The sequence below is a fragment of the Chinchilla lanigera genome, unplaced genomic scaffold, assembly GCF_000276665.1.
Source record: "Chinchilla lanigera isolate Chin_1 unplaced genomic scaffold, ChiLan1.0 scaffold00004, whole genome shotgun sequence".
Taxonomy (NCBI): Eukaryota; Metazoa; Chordata; class Mammalia; order Rodentia; family Chinchillidae; genus Chinchilla; species Chinchilla lanigera.
The window spans coordinates 41,315,603-41,329,988 of NW_004955405.1; the positions used below are offsets into that span (position 1 = coordinate 41,315,603).

The 14,386-nt window shown below is 49.8% G+C and overlaps 1 protein-coding gene across 1 annotated transcript in view; it reads left to right on the plus strand.

Moving 5' to 3' along the window:
- Pwp1 (PWP1 homolog, endonuclein) overlaps window positions 1-14,386 on the plus strand; it is a 15,011-nt gene extending 625 nt beyond the window's left edge. Inside the window, exons 2-15 of the mRNA XM_005374640.2 lie at window positions 875-933; window positions 1,065-1,249; window positions 2,310-2,395; window positions 2,494-2,590; window positions 5,056-5,166; window positions 5,945-6,075; window positions 6,414-6,475; window positions 8,168-8,264; window positions 9,089-9,150; window positions 10,320-10,431; window positions 11,565-11,655; window positions 11,742-11,863; window positions 13,041-13,146; window positions 13,996-14,386. Of these exons, the coding sequence (XP_005374697.1) occupies window positions 875-933; window positions 1,065-1,249; window positions 2,310-2,395; window positions 2,494-2,590; window positions 5,056-5,166; window positions 5,945-6,075; window positions 6,414-6,475; window positions 8,168-8,264; window positions 9,089-9,150; window positions 10,320-10,431; window positions 11,565-11,655; window positions 11,742-11,863; window positions 13,041-13,146; window positions 13,996-14,105 (1,431 nt within the window). The 3' untranslated portion in view covers window positions 14,106-14,386. The remainder of the gene's footprint in view (window positions 1-874; window positions 934-1,064; window positions 1,250-2,309; window positions 2,396-2,493; window positions 2,591-5,055; window positions 5,167-5,944; window positions 6,076-6,413; window positions 6,476-8,167; window positions 8,265-9,088; window positions 9,151-10,319; window positions 10,432-11,564; window positions 11,656-11,741; window positions 11,864-13,040; window positions 13,147-13,995) is intronic.

Here is a 14,386-nt window from a genome sequence, read left to right on the forward strand (position 1 = left end):
GCGGGGCGGGGGACCCCCGGGGCCCGCCGGCTCCCTCGCCGTTGCTGGCGTCTGGTCGCGGCGTGCGCTCGGTGTAGGCTTTAGCGCAGGTAACGGAGGTTACCCGAAAGTTCGTTGAAGTAGAAAACGGCTCTTACTGAAGAGGGACTATTCGGACCAGAAATTAGACAAATAAATACGTCTTCGTTAAGCCCCGCCTTCCGTTTCTGCGCCGCCGCGCCGTGCAGGGTCCCTGCGGAGGGGGTCTCGGCGTGGCTGGAGGCTTCTGGTGAGACCTGGGCGGCCGCTCGGCTGCGCGGTCTCTGTAAGCACCGGCCACGCGCTGAGCTGTGCGCTTGAGACGGTGCCGGCAGGCTTGTCCCCAGAGGGCTCGCAGCGGTGCGGCGGCGGCCGTCTTAGAGGGACTGAAGGTGTGGGCGGCCAGCTCCGAAGCGAGGTGAACTCCCTCGGGGCAGGGGTGCCCCCGTGGGAAATTATGCTGGCCGTTGGGAGAGCGGAGCTGCAGTGCACATCAGCAGAGGAGGAAGTCCCGAGGGATGAGTTTAAAAGCAGTGATTTTAGCCTTGAGAATGAATGGCCTTTGCAAGAATATGAACCCCAGGAGTGCGTACGTGGCAGCAATAGTAGAGAAAAGAACAGGGAGTAAAGTAAGGGAGGTTTGTTAAGGGCCGCTACAGGGAAGCAAGGGAGAGGCATCCCAGAGGGAACCGGGGTTATGGCCACACTGAAAGCTCCACTTACGTTACACGCAGAGCCGGGGTTGGTGCTTGATGTTTCTTAAAGGTCTGTTTTACGTTTGTTTGCAAACCTATTTGACTCAAAGACTTCCAGTTATTTTATTAAATACAGTGATGCGGTGTTGGTTCTCTTGTAGGTAGAGCTAAGTAAAGATGAAGTAAAACGCCTCATTGCTGAAGCAAAGGAAAAGTTACAGTAAGTTTTGAAATGCTGCCGTGTGTGGTCCAGTCCTGATGGAATGTGTATCTTAAATCGTGATGCGTGGTGGTCTCCTTACTGAAAGGTGCTGTGTGGGTGATTTCTTTCTTCTTGTTTTGTTCTCACAGAGAGGAAGGTGGCAGCGATGAGGAGGAGGCAGGCAGTCCTTCAGAAGATGGCATGCAGAGTGCCCGGACCCAGGCACGACCAAGGGAGCCCCTGGAGGATGGTGACCCTGAGGATGACCGCACAGTGGATGATGATGAGCTGGCCGAATACGACCTGGACAGGTACGATGAGGATGACGACCCAGGTGAGACATACTCGCTTCTGTTGGTTTTGTAATCACAGGCTCGGTGTGCTAGTCCATGTTTGTGGTGCCCAGAGCTTTACTGTGAGTTTTATCAGTTATATAATCTGGACAGAGAACATGTTTCCTAAATTAGTTAAGAAGAGAAGCTCTAATGCCCTGCTCTAAGATGTAAGTCTGAGATCTTAGGAAAAATAGTACGTGTCTGTCACTGCACACTTGAGGTTTAATCGTCTGTAGCCCACTGTGAATTCTTGTGTGCAATCACAGTATACTCAACTTACTTTTATACCTTTTCCTTGGTGGCATCCACATTTTTCAGGCTATGTATATTTAAGACACTGCTGCTACAGAGGAAAAAGAGGACCCCAGTTTCTAGGAGAAAAAGGAAATAGAGCAGAGGGCTTGGGTGGTCTGAAAAAATCTTGGGGGAAATAGCTGAGAAGATATTCCCAGAACTATATTGTCCTTTTGGGAAAGGAAGTGTGTGTAAACATGTCGAGTGGGCTGGTGAGGGCTGGACCTGTGCCTCTGTAGTCTTCTGTTATGCTGCCAGAGTGGTTCTGTGCGTGTGTCAGGTGTTAGCCCTGCGCCCTGGAGGACCTCCCTGTAACAGCGCAGTGTAGCTTCCTTTTCCTGAGTGTCCGGTACTCTGGGTCTATCGGATGCTACCCTTGTAGATGTGCCATAAGAGAATTCTATCATCAGGGCTGAGGATTTAGCTCAGCAGCACAGTGCCTGCCTGGCAAATGCAAGGTCGTGAGTTCGATTCCTGGTACCGGAAAAAAACCAAACAAACAAACACAAAAGCTATCATCAAAAAAAAAAAAAAAAAAAAGAATTCTATCATCAAGTAAGTTTGCAAGCCTATCAGAAGTACATTTGAAAGGTGAAGTGTGAATGGCTCATAAATTCCTGCCCTCTTTCCTTTCCCAACTGTGGATGATTCATAGTTACCTATAAAATAGGTACCAGCTGGATTGCAGTCTAAAGAGCAATTTCTTAGGAAAATGTTTTTGTCAAGAGGACTGTTGTATTCATTTTGATTGGTAAATTTGTACAGATGCCGAGACTCTTGGAGAATCTCTTTTGGGGCTTACAGTCTATGGGAGCAACGATCAAGATCCCTATGTTACTCTGAAAGATACGGTAAATTACTACATCGCTTTCTCAATCACGCTCCTTCCTGTCTGAAAACCTGGCTGGATTTCTCCCTCTAACCAGCGACCTTTGGCCTGTCCACACAGGAACAATATGAACGAGAAGATTTCCTGATCAAGCCTAGTGACAATCTCATAGTCTGTGGCCGAGCTGAGCAGGAGCAGTGCAATTTAGAGGTGCATAGTAAGTACAGCATGTCTGTGCTGACTGGTTTTCTAGATGATGCTAAACTGACCGCATAGTTACTCTGGCGGGAACTTTTGGTGCAGATCTTGCTGCACCTCCCTTGGGTTGGCTATGCAGGTGAATTTTATGTAGGTTGTTTCCTGGTCATTGTTTTGCATATGTGTAATCCCAGCTATAGTTTTGGTACCTGACCTTTTTTATGGCAATAAATAGGCTCCCTAGGACCTTCTGAACACTTTTCTTTAAACACATTCACCAGTTTTTCATTTTTTTTCCCCTCTCCAATATGGAAACCTGGAAGTAAAACTGTATTAAAAATATAAGAAAAATGTGTAATCCTATGACCCTGAGCTGGTCATTTGCCACCCTGTTTTTTCACTCCTCAATTTTTTTGGACACATTCTATGTGATTAAGATTATGCTGAGTAGTCGGGTTTTTATCTTGCTTTTTTTCAGTTATTTTAGGCATTTCCTTTTGTACTTTCCCCATAATAATTCAGCCCAGAGAGCTAGAGTTTTCTTTTGCAGCCAACAGATCTTGGTCATCTTTCCTAGCTCAGGAAATGTTTGTACCACTGCCAGAAGTGAGTGCTCTGCTGACATCCAAAGTAAGCAGTGATTTGAAGTTTTCAATCAGAATTTTTACTTATTTATTTATTTATTTTTGAGGCGCTGGGCACCTAACCCAGGGCCTTATTTGTGCGAGGAGATTGCTTACCACTGAGCTGTGTTCCATTTCTGAGCCTGGATTTCTGAAACTTAAAGACCTCCAAGGCCACCTGTGGAAAGCCTGTAGATTAGGCCCGCTTAGGCTCATTGTGATCCACTTAGGAAATTTTTCTTAAAAGAAAAAAGACTTTCAGTAGCAGGCACTATAATGTAAAGTTATTCTCTCTGAAGTCTTATTATCTTTGAACATTTATATATTTTGGGTGAGAAGCATGTTCGTTAATTTTAAGACCAGTTCTAATTAACTTTTTTTTTTTTGGTTTTTTTTTTCCGGTACCGGGAATCGAACTCATGACCTTGCACTTGCCAGGCAGGTGCTGTGCAGCCGAGCTAAATCCCCAGCCCCTAAGACCAGTTCTAATTTCAGAATACTAAAACCTTATTACACTTGTTTTGTCATCATTTTCATCTGAGAGCATTACAGCATTAGAGTCATTGCATGGAACTCAGTGTCAGGAACTGAGAAAAAAATGAAATGAAACAATTGTATTTCCACTTCCTCCTGAGTTAGGTCATTATAGGTATCATTTATTATTTGGGTTTGAGAGAATCACCCAGCGTGTGATTCAACTTCACAGTTGTTCTCTAAAGCTGACCAGGCTGTCGCTCTGATATGGTTAACAGTATGTTTTAAAATACCATCACCAGCTTTACTTAATGTGTAAATGAAGTACACTGAACATGGTTGAGGGTTTGACCATCTGAACATGCATTCTCATCGTAGACTGAGATGACAGAACTTTATAAGAAATTTGCTACTCCCAGGATCTGTTCCAGAAGGAGAGAGGCAAAGAACTGAAAAAAAAATCTTCAGCTTATTTTATTATTTGCTACATTCTTAATAAAAGAGCATGTTTGTGGGAGGTGAAGAAGGGAGATTCTGGTTATTGGGCTGTATTAGTGTTAAGATCTCACAGTCATTGATTTAAATGTAGTTTGCTCCTTTGTAACTGAATGTTAACTACCCAGGTCTGTTAGTTGTTAAATTCAGGAAGACTGTCCCCATGGGTTTCATTTCCCAGTCATGTTGTTGGTCTTTGTAAACTGTTTTTTAAATATTAAAGAAGAACAAATTCTTGGTAAGCATTTATTTTCGGGTTTTTGCGAGTTTGGTTTGGTTTGGTTGTGTTTTTTATTTTGAGATAATCTCACTATGTAGTTCACCTCACTGTGTAGCCAAGGCTGGCCTTGAACTTGAAGCAATCCTCCTGCCTCAGCCTCTGGAGTACTGGGATTATAGGCATGAGCCACCACACCCAGCTTGGCAAGCGTTTAGATTTTTAAATATGAATTGCTTTTCCCCAGTGATTTTTGTTTGTTCAGTCTGACTGATAATTAGCAGGACCCTTAGAAGATAAAATGGCAGTACTGAGGAGGCCGTTCTGTCTGTACTTGCCTGCTGTAACGCATGGGACCTGGAGCCCCTCACCTGGGGGAGATGTTGCAGGGTAGAGTCGGTCAGTGCCTGTGTTCCACTTTGGGGCATGCCACGTGCTGGGAGTATTAGACATGCAGAAATTTTACCTGGCAGTAATGACTGGCATTGGTTTTTAGTGTCATCACATGTGTCTTATTTTAGTAGTGTTCTGTTAATAAATGATATCTATAATGACCTAACTTGGAAAAAGAAAAGAAAACGAAAGAGAGGAGAAAAGAAGGAAGTAAAGTACAGTGGTTTCATGTAACTTCTGATGGCTCTTACTTGGGCTGAAGTCTCTTCCCATTGTTCTCAGTTTACAACCAGGAGGAAGACTCGTTCTACGTGCACCATGACATCCTCTTGTCTGCATATCCTCTGAGTGTGGAGTGGCTGAACTTTGATCCTAGCCCAGATGATTCCACTGGTAATTAGAAAACCTGAGATTGTTCAGTGGTCCCCTTCACAGTGCTGCAGACTCCGTCCCTTGTGTGTTCAGAACTGCTGCTGACGTGTCGAAGTTGCTGTCACTTTGTGAAGCTGTAATCGTGTAGTTCTGAACACACCATGGTGTCATCGTTGGGGTCCGTGTCTCCCCAGGCCTCAGGTAAGCTGGGAGGACACTGTTCCTCTGCAGGCTGCAAGACAGGGCCTTGGACTTGACACTCTTAGCGCCCCATGAAAACCCAGTACAGGGCGGCGGGATGGTCTGAAGCATCCAGCTAGAGTTCAGTGGCATAGCCTATTTGACAAAAAACATCAGGTACAGCTAAAATAAAGAGGCTTGTCACAAACAATTAGATTGTTGTATTAGCTTTTGCAGCCACCTCTGCGCAGTGCTAGTGAAGGTGAACACTGATAATGTTGACACCTTTGTCTTGTTTGCAAAGCTTCTACACAGTCTCGGTCTGAAAGGTCTGTGAAGAAGGCAGGTGGGCGAGTGGCCAGTCCTGGTCCTTATTATGTAGATGGGAACTTGGAGGCCCGAGGTGACGCCCGCCCGTGCTCTTCAGTTGTCCTCAGCGCACTGGGGCCCTGAGCTGGACCCTGCCCGGTGGCAGCCTCCGGCGCTGCATGGACGAGGGCAGGAAGCACTCTCTGAGCACTGCTCGCTGAGCCTACAGTGGATCCTGATTAGTGTGTCTGATTAGTTCTTTGTTCTTTTTTTTCCATTTTAAGTAACCCAAAGCTCTTTGCCTCTATAGGAAATTACATTGCTGTGGGAACTATGACCCCTGTCATTGAAGTATGGGACCTTGATATTGTGGACTCTTTGGAGCCAGTTTTCACACTTGGAAGTAAGCTCTCTAAAAAGAAGAAGAAGAAAGGAAAAAAGGTACGGGAGTAGGGGAACATCTGCGCTCTAAGGCAGAGGGAGGTTAGGGTATGGGCAGGTGGGGTACAGGACAGCACTTGCACTCGGCCTGTTGAGGTTCGGGTTCTCAATAGCCCTGTCTTCCTGCAGCCTAGATTGTTAGGTTCAGGGGCCTGGGGGCAGGACAGACACGTGGGAGGTGAGCGCCAAGATTAAGGACTCTGCTTTGTCCCGCGGAGAGTACTCATCTAAGGTAACGGGGCAGTGCGCATTCCACAGCAAGCTCGCCTTGTGGCATTGACCTTGGAAATGAACCGTTTCTTACTTTGGCATAAGAAGTAATCAAGCGATCATTACAGAGTCCCCTCATAGAAGGGCACACGGATGCCGTCCTTGACCTCTCGTGGAATAAGCTAACCAGGTAAGAAAAATGGCACTGGCAGGTTCTGAAAGCCTGCAGTAGCATGGCCTTGGAACACTGTACCTACGCCTCCCGCCCTGTGTGCTGTGGGCCTCTGTCCACCTGCTTCTCTGCCCTAGGGATGCTGTGTGTGCTGCTGGGTCCGCAGCGCTGCTGTCTGTCCCTGCCTGCCAGCCAGCGCCACACCCCAGTGCTGCTCTGGGCGTGCAGGGTGCTCAGTGCTGCGCGGAGCGGTGCTCCCGGGGCTGTGCTCCCTCCCGTGGGAGTCTTCCCGCTTCCCTCATGTCTCAGTCATATACTTTTTTTTTTTCTCCTTTAAATTATGGTAAAATACAAAATTCAGAGATGACCACTGTCACCATTGTAAGTACAATGTGTCCACATTGTACCGCTGTCGTCACCGTCTACCACCCGAGCTTCATCTTCCCAAAGGGAAGATGTGAACATTGAAAACCAACTCCCCTCTCTTGCTCCCAGCCGTGACATCCGCCACGCTGTCTTCCGACCCACGAAGGTGACTGCCCTACTGTTTCTCGTGGTTGAAAGCATACAGTGCTTGTTCCTTGGGACCAGCTTGCTGCAGTGAGCATAATGTACTCAGCGCTCGTCCGTGTTGGGACACATCATGCACCCCGCTGTCTGCACGCACCAGCGGGTGTTCAGGGGCTGCTCCCACCCATTAGCTAGCTGCTGGTGTAATGACCTGCTGCCGGTGGATCCCAGGACTGTCACTGCTGTCGCTGCTGGGCCTTACAGTAGCTCTAAGTTTTTGAGGTCCCGTCTCCGTTTTCCATGGCGACTGCACTTTTTTATGTCCCCACTGGCAGTGCACACAAGGACTTCTCCACACCCTTGATGTTTCTTTTCCCTCTTTTTCATAGTAGCCATCCTTTTGTACCGGTATGACATGTTCCCTGAATGTGCTTTTGATTTGCATGTCTCTGATTATCGGCCCTTGTATGTCTTCTTTATGCATGATTCCTATTTAAGGCGTTTCCCCATTTTTTAATTCAGTTGTTGGAACTCATTCTATATTCTACATCTTCATATCTAATCAGAAATGTGACTTGCTGTTTTTTTCTCCCACTCTGTGGGTTGTCGTTTACTTTCTCGTAGAATCATTGGCGGCACACATTTTTCATGTTGGTAATGATGGCCAGTGTATTTTTGTTGTGTGTGTCTGAGAAACCACCTCAGCCTGAGGTCATTTCGTCAGAACTCAGAAGTACCAAGGGATTCTCCTGGCCTCTTCGTTCTGTGCCCTGTCTTTTCTCCTGCGGCGCACGTTGCTGTGATCACACTGCCCTTTCAGGACATTTTGAAATCGGGAAGGATGAGCTTCCCAGCTTTGCTCTTCTCTTCCAAGGTTTCTTTTGGCCACTCTGGCCTTTCCCTGTGAACTGTAGGATCAGCTTGTCCCTCTCCTTGAACATCTGGGATTCTGAGCCGATCGGTTCACTCTAGATGCTGTTTGTCTGAGGAGAATGAAGTCTTCCAGTGCAGAACATGGTGTGACTTTGCACTTAGTCGCTCACTTCTCTTGATAAGCGTTGGTAGTTTTCGCTATGTAAGTCTTGGGTTTCTTTAGTTAAATTCATTCCTAAGAGTTTATTCTTTTCCATGCTGTTGTAAAGGGAGTCCTTTTAATGCTTCTGGTTGTAAAAGGTAGTCTGACTTGTTTTTCCCTCTCAGGAATGTGCTGGCAAGCGCGTCTGCTGACGGCACCGTCATTCTGTGGGACATGTCCCTGGGGAAGCCCGCAGCCAGCCTCGCCGTACACGCAGACAAGGTACGTATGGCAGACAGGGTAAGACTCCTGGGACAGATGCTGACTAAAGAGTCCCAGGTGTTTACATACAGCTTTTTATTGTTTACAAAGTGCTTTCATAACTGGGTGTGATAGCACCTCCCTATACTCCCAACACCCTGGAAGGCTGAGGCAGGGGGATTACAGCCCAGCCTGCACAACACAGTGACTTAGTGAGACCCCATCTTGAGTGCAGGGGTAAAGCCCGGTGTAAAGGTTCTGAGTTCAGTCTCAGAAAGTGTTTTCACGCACTGGCTCACTGGGTCTTCTCAAGCCCTGGGTGGCGGGCACCACCCTAACCCTAGCAACGCGGAGCCAGTGTGGGCCGTGCAGCAATGCGCAGCTCCTCCGGGACCGGGGAGAGGATGTCGGCAACTGCGCAGAGTCCTTGGCTTGCTTTGAACACTGAGGGATGGAGGCATCCAGCAGACACAGTTCGGGTGCCGCACTTGAAGTGTAGCCTTGAGTTAGAAATACGGTTTGCTTTTTTGAATGCGTCATGCATTTCTTGCTGTATTGTTTTTTCAGTACTGGAGACTGAACCTAAGGCCTTTGCACCGAACTTCATCTCCAGGCCCTTTTTTTTATTTGCTGGCAAGGTCTCACTGAGCTGCCCAGGCTGGACTCAAGTTGGTGGTCCTCCCGCCTCAGCCTCCCTCAGTGGTGTCATTTGTTTCTTTACATGGTGCTGAATTTCAGAGGGAAGCATTTGTAAAAACACGAGCAGATCTGCTCTCACCGCATACTGGGTGATGTTAGTCAAAGCAGACAGTGCTAGATCTAGGCGTTTGTTTTTCCTTCCTCAGGTACAGACGCTGCAGTTTCACCCATTCGAAGCCCAGACTCTGATCTCTGGATCCTATGATAAGTAAGGAAGCACTTCTGGCCGTGCTGCTGCTTGAGTTCGTCCTCTTGACCTGGTTTAGAAGTGTCGCTGGGAACCAAAAAAAAAAAAAAAAAAGGGGCTGGGGATTTAGCTCAGTGGCACAGCGCCTGCCTGGCAAGCGCAAGGTCATGAGTCCAGTTCCTGGTACTGGAGAAAAACCAAAAAAAAAAAAAAAGAAGTGTCGCTGGGGCCCAGACTGGAGCCGGATGGAGGCGCCGCATGATTTAAAAGTTGTGCGCAGCTTCGTTCCCCTTCTCGCCTGTGGCCTTCCTTTCAGTCTGGAGGGAAAGGTGATGTGATAATGGTGGCCCTCAGAGTTGCAGCTTTGATTTTCTTTCTTTGGAGGTCGGGTCTGAGTTGCTGGCAGCTCTGATTTTCACAAGGTGTTAGCCTTGCGTTAGCCTGCCTGTGAGACAGGCCATCCCAGAACGGAAAGGCTTAAGACCTGCGCGTGTTTCTTGTGCCTGTGAGGCTGAGCGGGTGCGGCCGGATCCTCCTGGCAGCTGTGCCCACACTGGCCCTTCCGGCCGTGCAGACAGATGTGGCTCTGTTCCTGGTTTGCCGCCCCTTCCGAGAGCAGGGTGGCCCGCACGTGATCTCACAGCACTGCGTCGGGTGAGCAGAGGCACCACGGCCCACGGCACTGGACTGAGAACTGGGGCAGTGGGGCCAGAGAGGCCTTCTTTCCCATGAGTCTCATTCCGGGCCTGTGTGCGCCTCTGTCCACGCTGGGCCTGCAGTGGGAAACAGCAAGAGGAGCTGGACCCACTGACGGCGCTTACATCCCTCACGCTTGTGAAGGCGCTGAGTTGGCCCTTGGAGATGCCACCCTGCCAGATCACACAGCTCAGCCGCCCCACTCTGGAGGCTGCTGAGGGCGGGGACGTGAGTCGTGTGGCTCTGAGCCCACAAGGGAGGGGAGTGAGGAACGGCCTGGACGCCTCTGCAGGAGGTCAAGGTCACCACCCCACCAGGGCCACCACTGCCTGCAGGTGACAGCACCAGTGTCACCAAGCAGGGAAAATCAACTTGTTTTTCCCTACTTTATCTTAGAACCTTCAAACAGGCTTTAAGTAACTGAATTTTGGCCTCATTAAACAAATAAGAGACAGGAGCGCTGGTCCCCAGCCCTCACTGCCCGCTGTGTCCAGGTCCGTGGCGCTGTATGACTGTCGGAGTCCAGATGAGACCCACCGCGTGTGGCGGTTCAGCGGGCAGATCGAGCGGGTGACGTGGAACCCCTTCTCCCCCTGTCACTTTCTGGTAAGAACACGTGTGTCACCATTCCACCGTTCTAGATCTCTAACAACTTCCTTACCCTAGTGTCATGGCAGCAGGGGGCCCTGCAACGCCTTTTCTGTGTGAAGAGTGCTTTGTGTGTGTGGAGTTTATGACTGAAAAGAGGTTGGATTTTTTTAACAAGACAGTGGCTTAGCCACACACACACACACACACACACACACACACACACACACACACGGTGGCTTTGTGAACGATTTTGCTGATCGCCAGCCATGTGGAGTGTGCCGAACCCCCATCACTTGCTGATCGTCCTGTGAGTGTTGTTGGAGATACCCGGCACAGCTGCTGGGCCTTTGTCTTACTTGGCGGTCTGACCAGCTCCAGGGGACGGACCTCCTTCTCTCCAGGTCTCTGTCCTGCATGGGGTTCTGGTGGGAGGGCATGGAAAAAGGCTCAGAGCTTTCTGGACACCCGTCCAGCCTGCAGGGTAGCGGTCCCCGCCGGAGCACCCTGAGACTCAGGAGAAGTGACGTGCAGCTTCCGTCTGGGGGCGGAGGAGTCCTGTGTGGTGCCCCGCAGATGGGCAGTGTTGGCCAGCTCTTTCCTGACGATGAGACGGGTTCAGTGAGCTCCTGGCACAATGGCGCTGAGAGTCCTTAGCCGCAGCCCGGCGTCTCAGGCACAGGAAGCAGCCAGCGAGCACCCCTGAGCCAGGCCCCACGTTTGCGTGCGGGAAGGTGCGGCTGCAAGGGCCGTCCTGGCTCTCAGCCGTCAGACCACGTTTCTGCCGTTACTCACAGACAAGTGCTCAGAGAGGGAAAGCCACAAACTGTGGGGAAGTGGGAGTGTCCCCTCCTTCTTCATCCACGTGTGGCCCATTCCCAGCCTGACCTTCAGATGTGCCTCAAGTGTCCCTGTCTCCTCCCTGGCCTGGCTTCTGCCCTGGCCTGTGAGCCATTCCACCGTGCTCGCTGCAGCATCGCCCTCCCATGCTGCGGACTGATGGACTCCCGCCTCAGTGCCGCCCGGCTCACGCGGAAGCGATCCCTGGTGACAGTGCATGGGACTGGTGCCGCAGGAGTCCCAGGGAACTGGTCTCGCTTGCCGTTGTGACGCCATCGTCCCAGACGTGATCTCGCCTCTCCCTCTTCCAGGTGAGCACTGACGACGGCTTCGTGTACGATTTGGACGCACGGTCAGATAAGCCGGTGTTCACACTCAATGCACACAACGACGAGATCTCTGGTGAGCTCCAGTGCTGTTCCCCTTCCCGGCGGAAGCTCGAGACACAGAGCCCGTGCCAGTGAGTCTGAGCCACTGTTCCTCCCCAGGGCTCGAGCTGAGCAGTCAGATCAAGGGCTGCCTGGTGACTGCGTCAGCGGACAAGTACGTGAAGATCTGGGACATCCTGGGCGACAGGCCGAGTCTCATCCACTCCAGGGACATGAAGATGGTGAGGGCCCCATGTTGTCTGCTCTGTGTGTATGAGCTGGCACTGCTCGTCTGTCCTGGAAGTCACTGCTTTAAGGAATATGGGGGTCGTTTGGGTTTCGTCAGGTTTGGCGGCACGTCTCAACTTGTGAGGGGTGTGAGAGGATTCTGGGACCTCTGCCTCTATTTCCAGTGCACACGATTGAGTTGCTTGGTGAGATCGTGAAGGTTAGAAGAAGACACAGGAAGGGCCACATTTTGGTCGTAACATCAGGGAGCCAGAGCCATTGGGGGCTGAGTATTTATCTGTCACAGCCTCGTTACAAAACTGCTTCTGACTGCACTGAAGTTAATTTTAGCATATGTCTTAGCAAAGTTTAGCAACAACAGGGATTCTTTCAGCAGATTCTGAGTACCTATTTTATGTCAGGCACTGTTACTTAGACTGTAGCTTAGAAGACACAGCTGGGTTTTTTTTGTTTTGTTTTGTTTTGTTTTTTTGTCCTTTTGAGACAAGGTCTCACTATGCAGTTCAGGCTGGCCTTGAGCTCACTTTGTAGCCCAGGCTGGTCTCGAACTTGCAATGATCCTCCTGCCTCAGCCTCCCCAGCGCTGGGATTCAGGCGTGTGCCACCACACCCGGCTCACACAGCTGTTAAAACTGCATGTATTTATTCAGCTATGGAAAAGCAGGCTAGACGAGTTATCTTTATAGTACTTTCCCATGCTTATATTTAAATCCCCAAACATGAACAGTGGTTATCTCACTGAGACTTTTTTCCTGTTCATATTTTCTATAATCCGTATGTATATCCAGTAATGAAAATATTAAAAGTTTTTAAATGATGCAAAGGATGGGAATGTGGCCCGGGGTAAAGCCTTGCCTGGCACGCGGGAGGCCCTGAGGTTTGATTCTCGGCAGCGTAACAGGCTACTGTGAGTGACCTGTGGTGTCACTGTCACTGTGGAGGAGAAGTGTTGCGGTTTCTGGAGACATGGCAGATGAGATTTCTAAGAGAACGATGGAGGTGAGCCCCCGGGTGTTCGGAGCGTGCTGAGCTCACCCCATGTGTCACTGTCCGCCTTTGCCTGCAGTGCCCTGGCTCTGGGGAACCATACGACCGGAAGTTCCTAGAGACCAGGTAGGGTCTGCAGCTGTCTGGGAGGGTGGAAATCACTGACCCCTGTCCTCTCCCCAGGGTGTTCTCTTCTGTTCCTCGTGTTGCCCTGATTTGCCATTTGTTTATGCCTTCGGGGGTCAGAAGGAAGGCCTGCGGGTGTGGGACATCAGCACCGTCTCTTCAGGTGAGGCCCTTCTGTTCCCTGCTCTGGTGGAAAGGCTCTGGAGGTAACGCAGCGTGAGACTGAGAGACAGGAGGCAGCAAGCAGGGCGGACGCAGGCTGCCCCATAGTAGGTGCAGTGCCCAGAGACATTCGCGCACACAGCTCTGTCTTCACACTTCAGGTGTAGGTTATTTTATAGTGTCCTAAAATTGACAGGTCTTCTAGGGAAGCCAGAAGGAAGTGTAACAAGTCTCAGAGGAGAACAGCCCTCCCTTCCCAGTGACTATGTAAACAGATCTGTCCTTTTTCAACTTCTGTCTGCAAGACCTGGAGCTCCTGGCTCAGTGATGGCAAACCTTGTGGGCTTCCAGTGACACAAACGGCTGCCTGCAGCTCACGAGCCACAGGTTCGCCACCACTGGCCTAGCTGCTTGTTACGTTTTTGAGCAAGTCTGGTGTCCTGTAAACAGAGAGAAAACATCCCTACCATGATTCCTGAATCCTACCCCACAGAAGGGTCCTGCGGCTATCACTGGGTAGTTCTGATTTTAACTCACACATGAAGGGCCTGAAATCCAGAAAGTTGTATGCTGGTTATGATTCCAGGCAAGATGAAGGAAAACAGAAAACAGTCAAAGTAGAGTGAGAAAAGGGCAGAGTCGGTGGTTTGCGGGTGGTGGAACACCTGTTACCGGGGCAGGTTAGATAAATCTAGGACAAGGCAAGGTAAAGTACAAGCAGAACAGATGATTAAAAAAATCTACCTCATCCAACACGTTAACTTAGGCTGCCAAGTTGCTTGTTTTCGCATTGATAAAGTGTTAAGTACGTTTGCATGCTTTCCATCCTAACAACTTCTTCACTGTTTAGTAAATGAAGCATTCGGAAGACGAGAGCGGCTCGTTCTGAGCAGTTCAAGAAGCTCAGCTGTTGGCGGCCCTTTGAGGGGCAGGAGCGCAGAGACCCCGATGGAGTCCTAGTGGAGCTCACGCCGCACCAGCTTGTGTCCTTGACCAAGGCTGCAGGGCGGGCTGCGGCACCAAGGGCAGGAGGGACAGCGGGTTCACCTCGCTGGCTGCTGTCCACTCTAGCGGGTATCGACACAGCTGGGCTTTGCGCTTGACTCGCATGGGCACTGTCTTGGGTCCTTGTGTTTCTTGAAAACGGTCTAATTTTGAAAATGTTTTTAAACTACTTAATTCTTTGACATGCTGTCACAATAAATCCAGGTTTATAAAGTAGGTAGCAACCTATAAAAAAA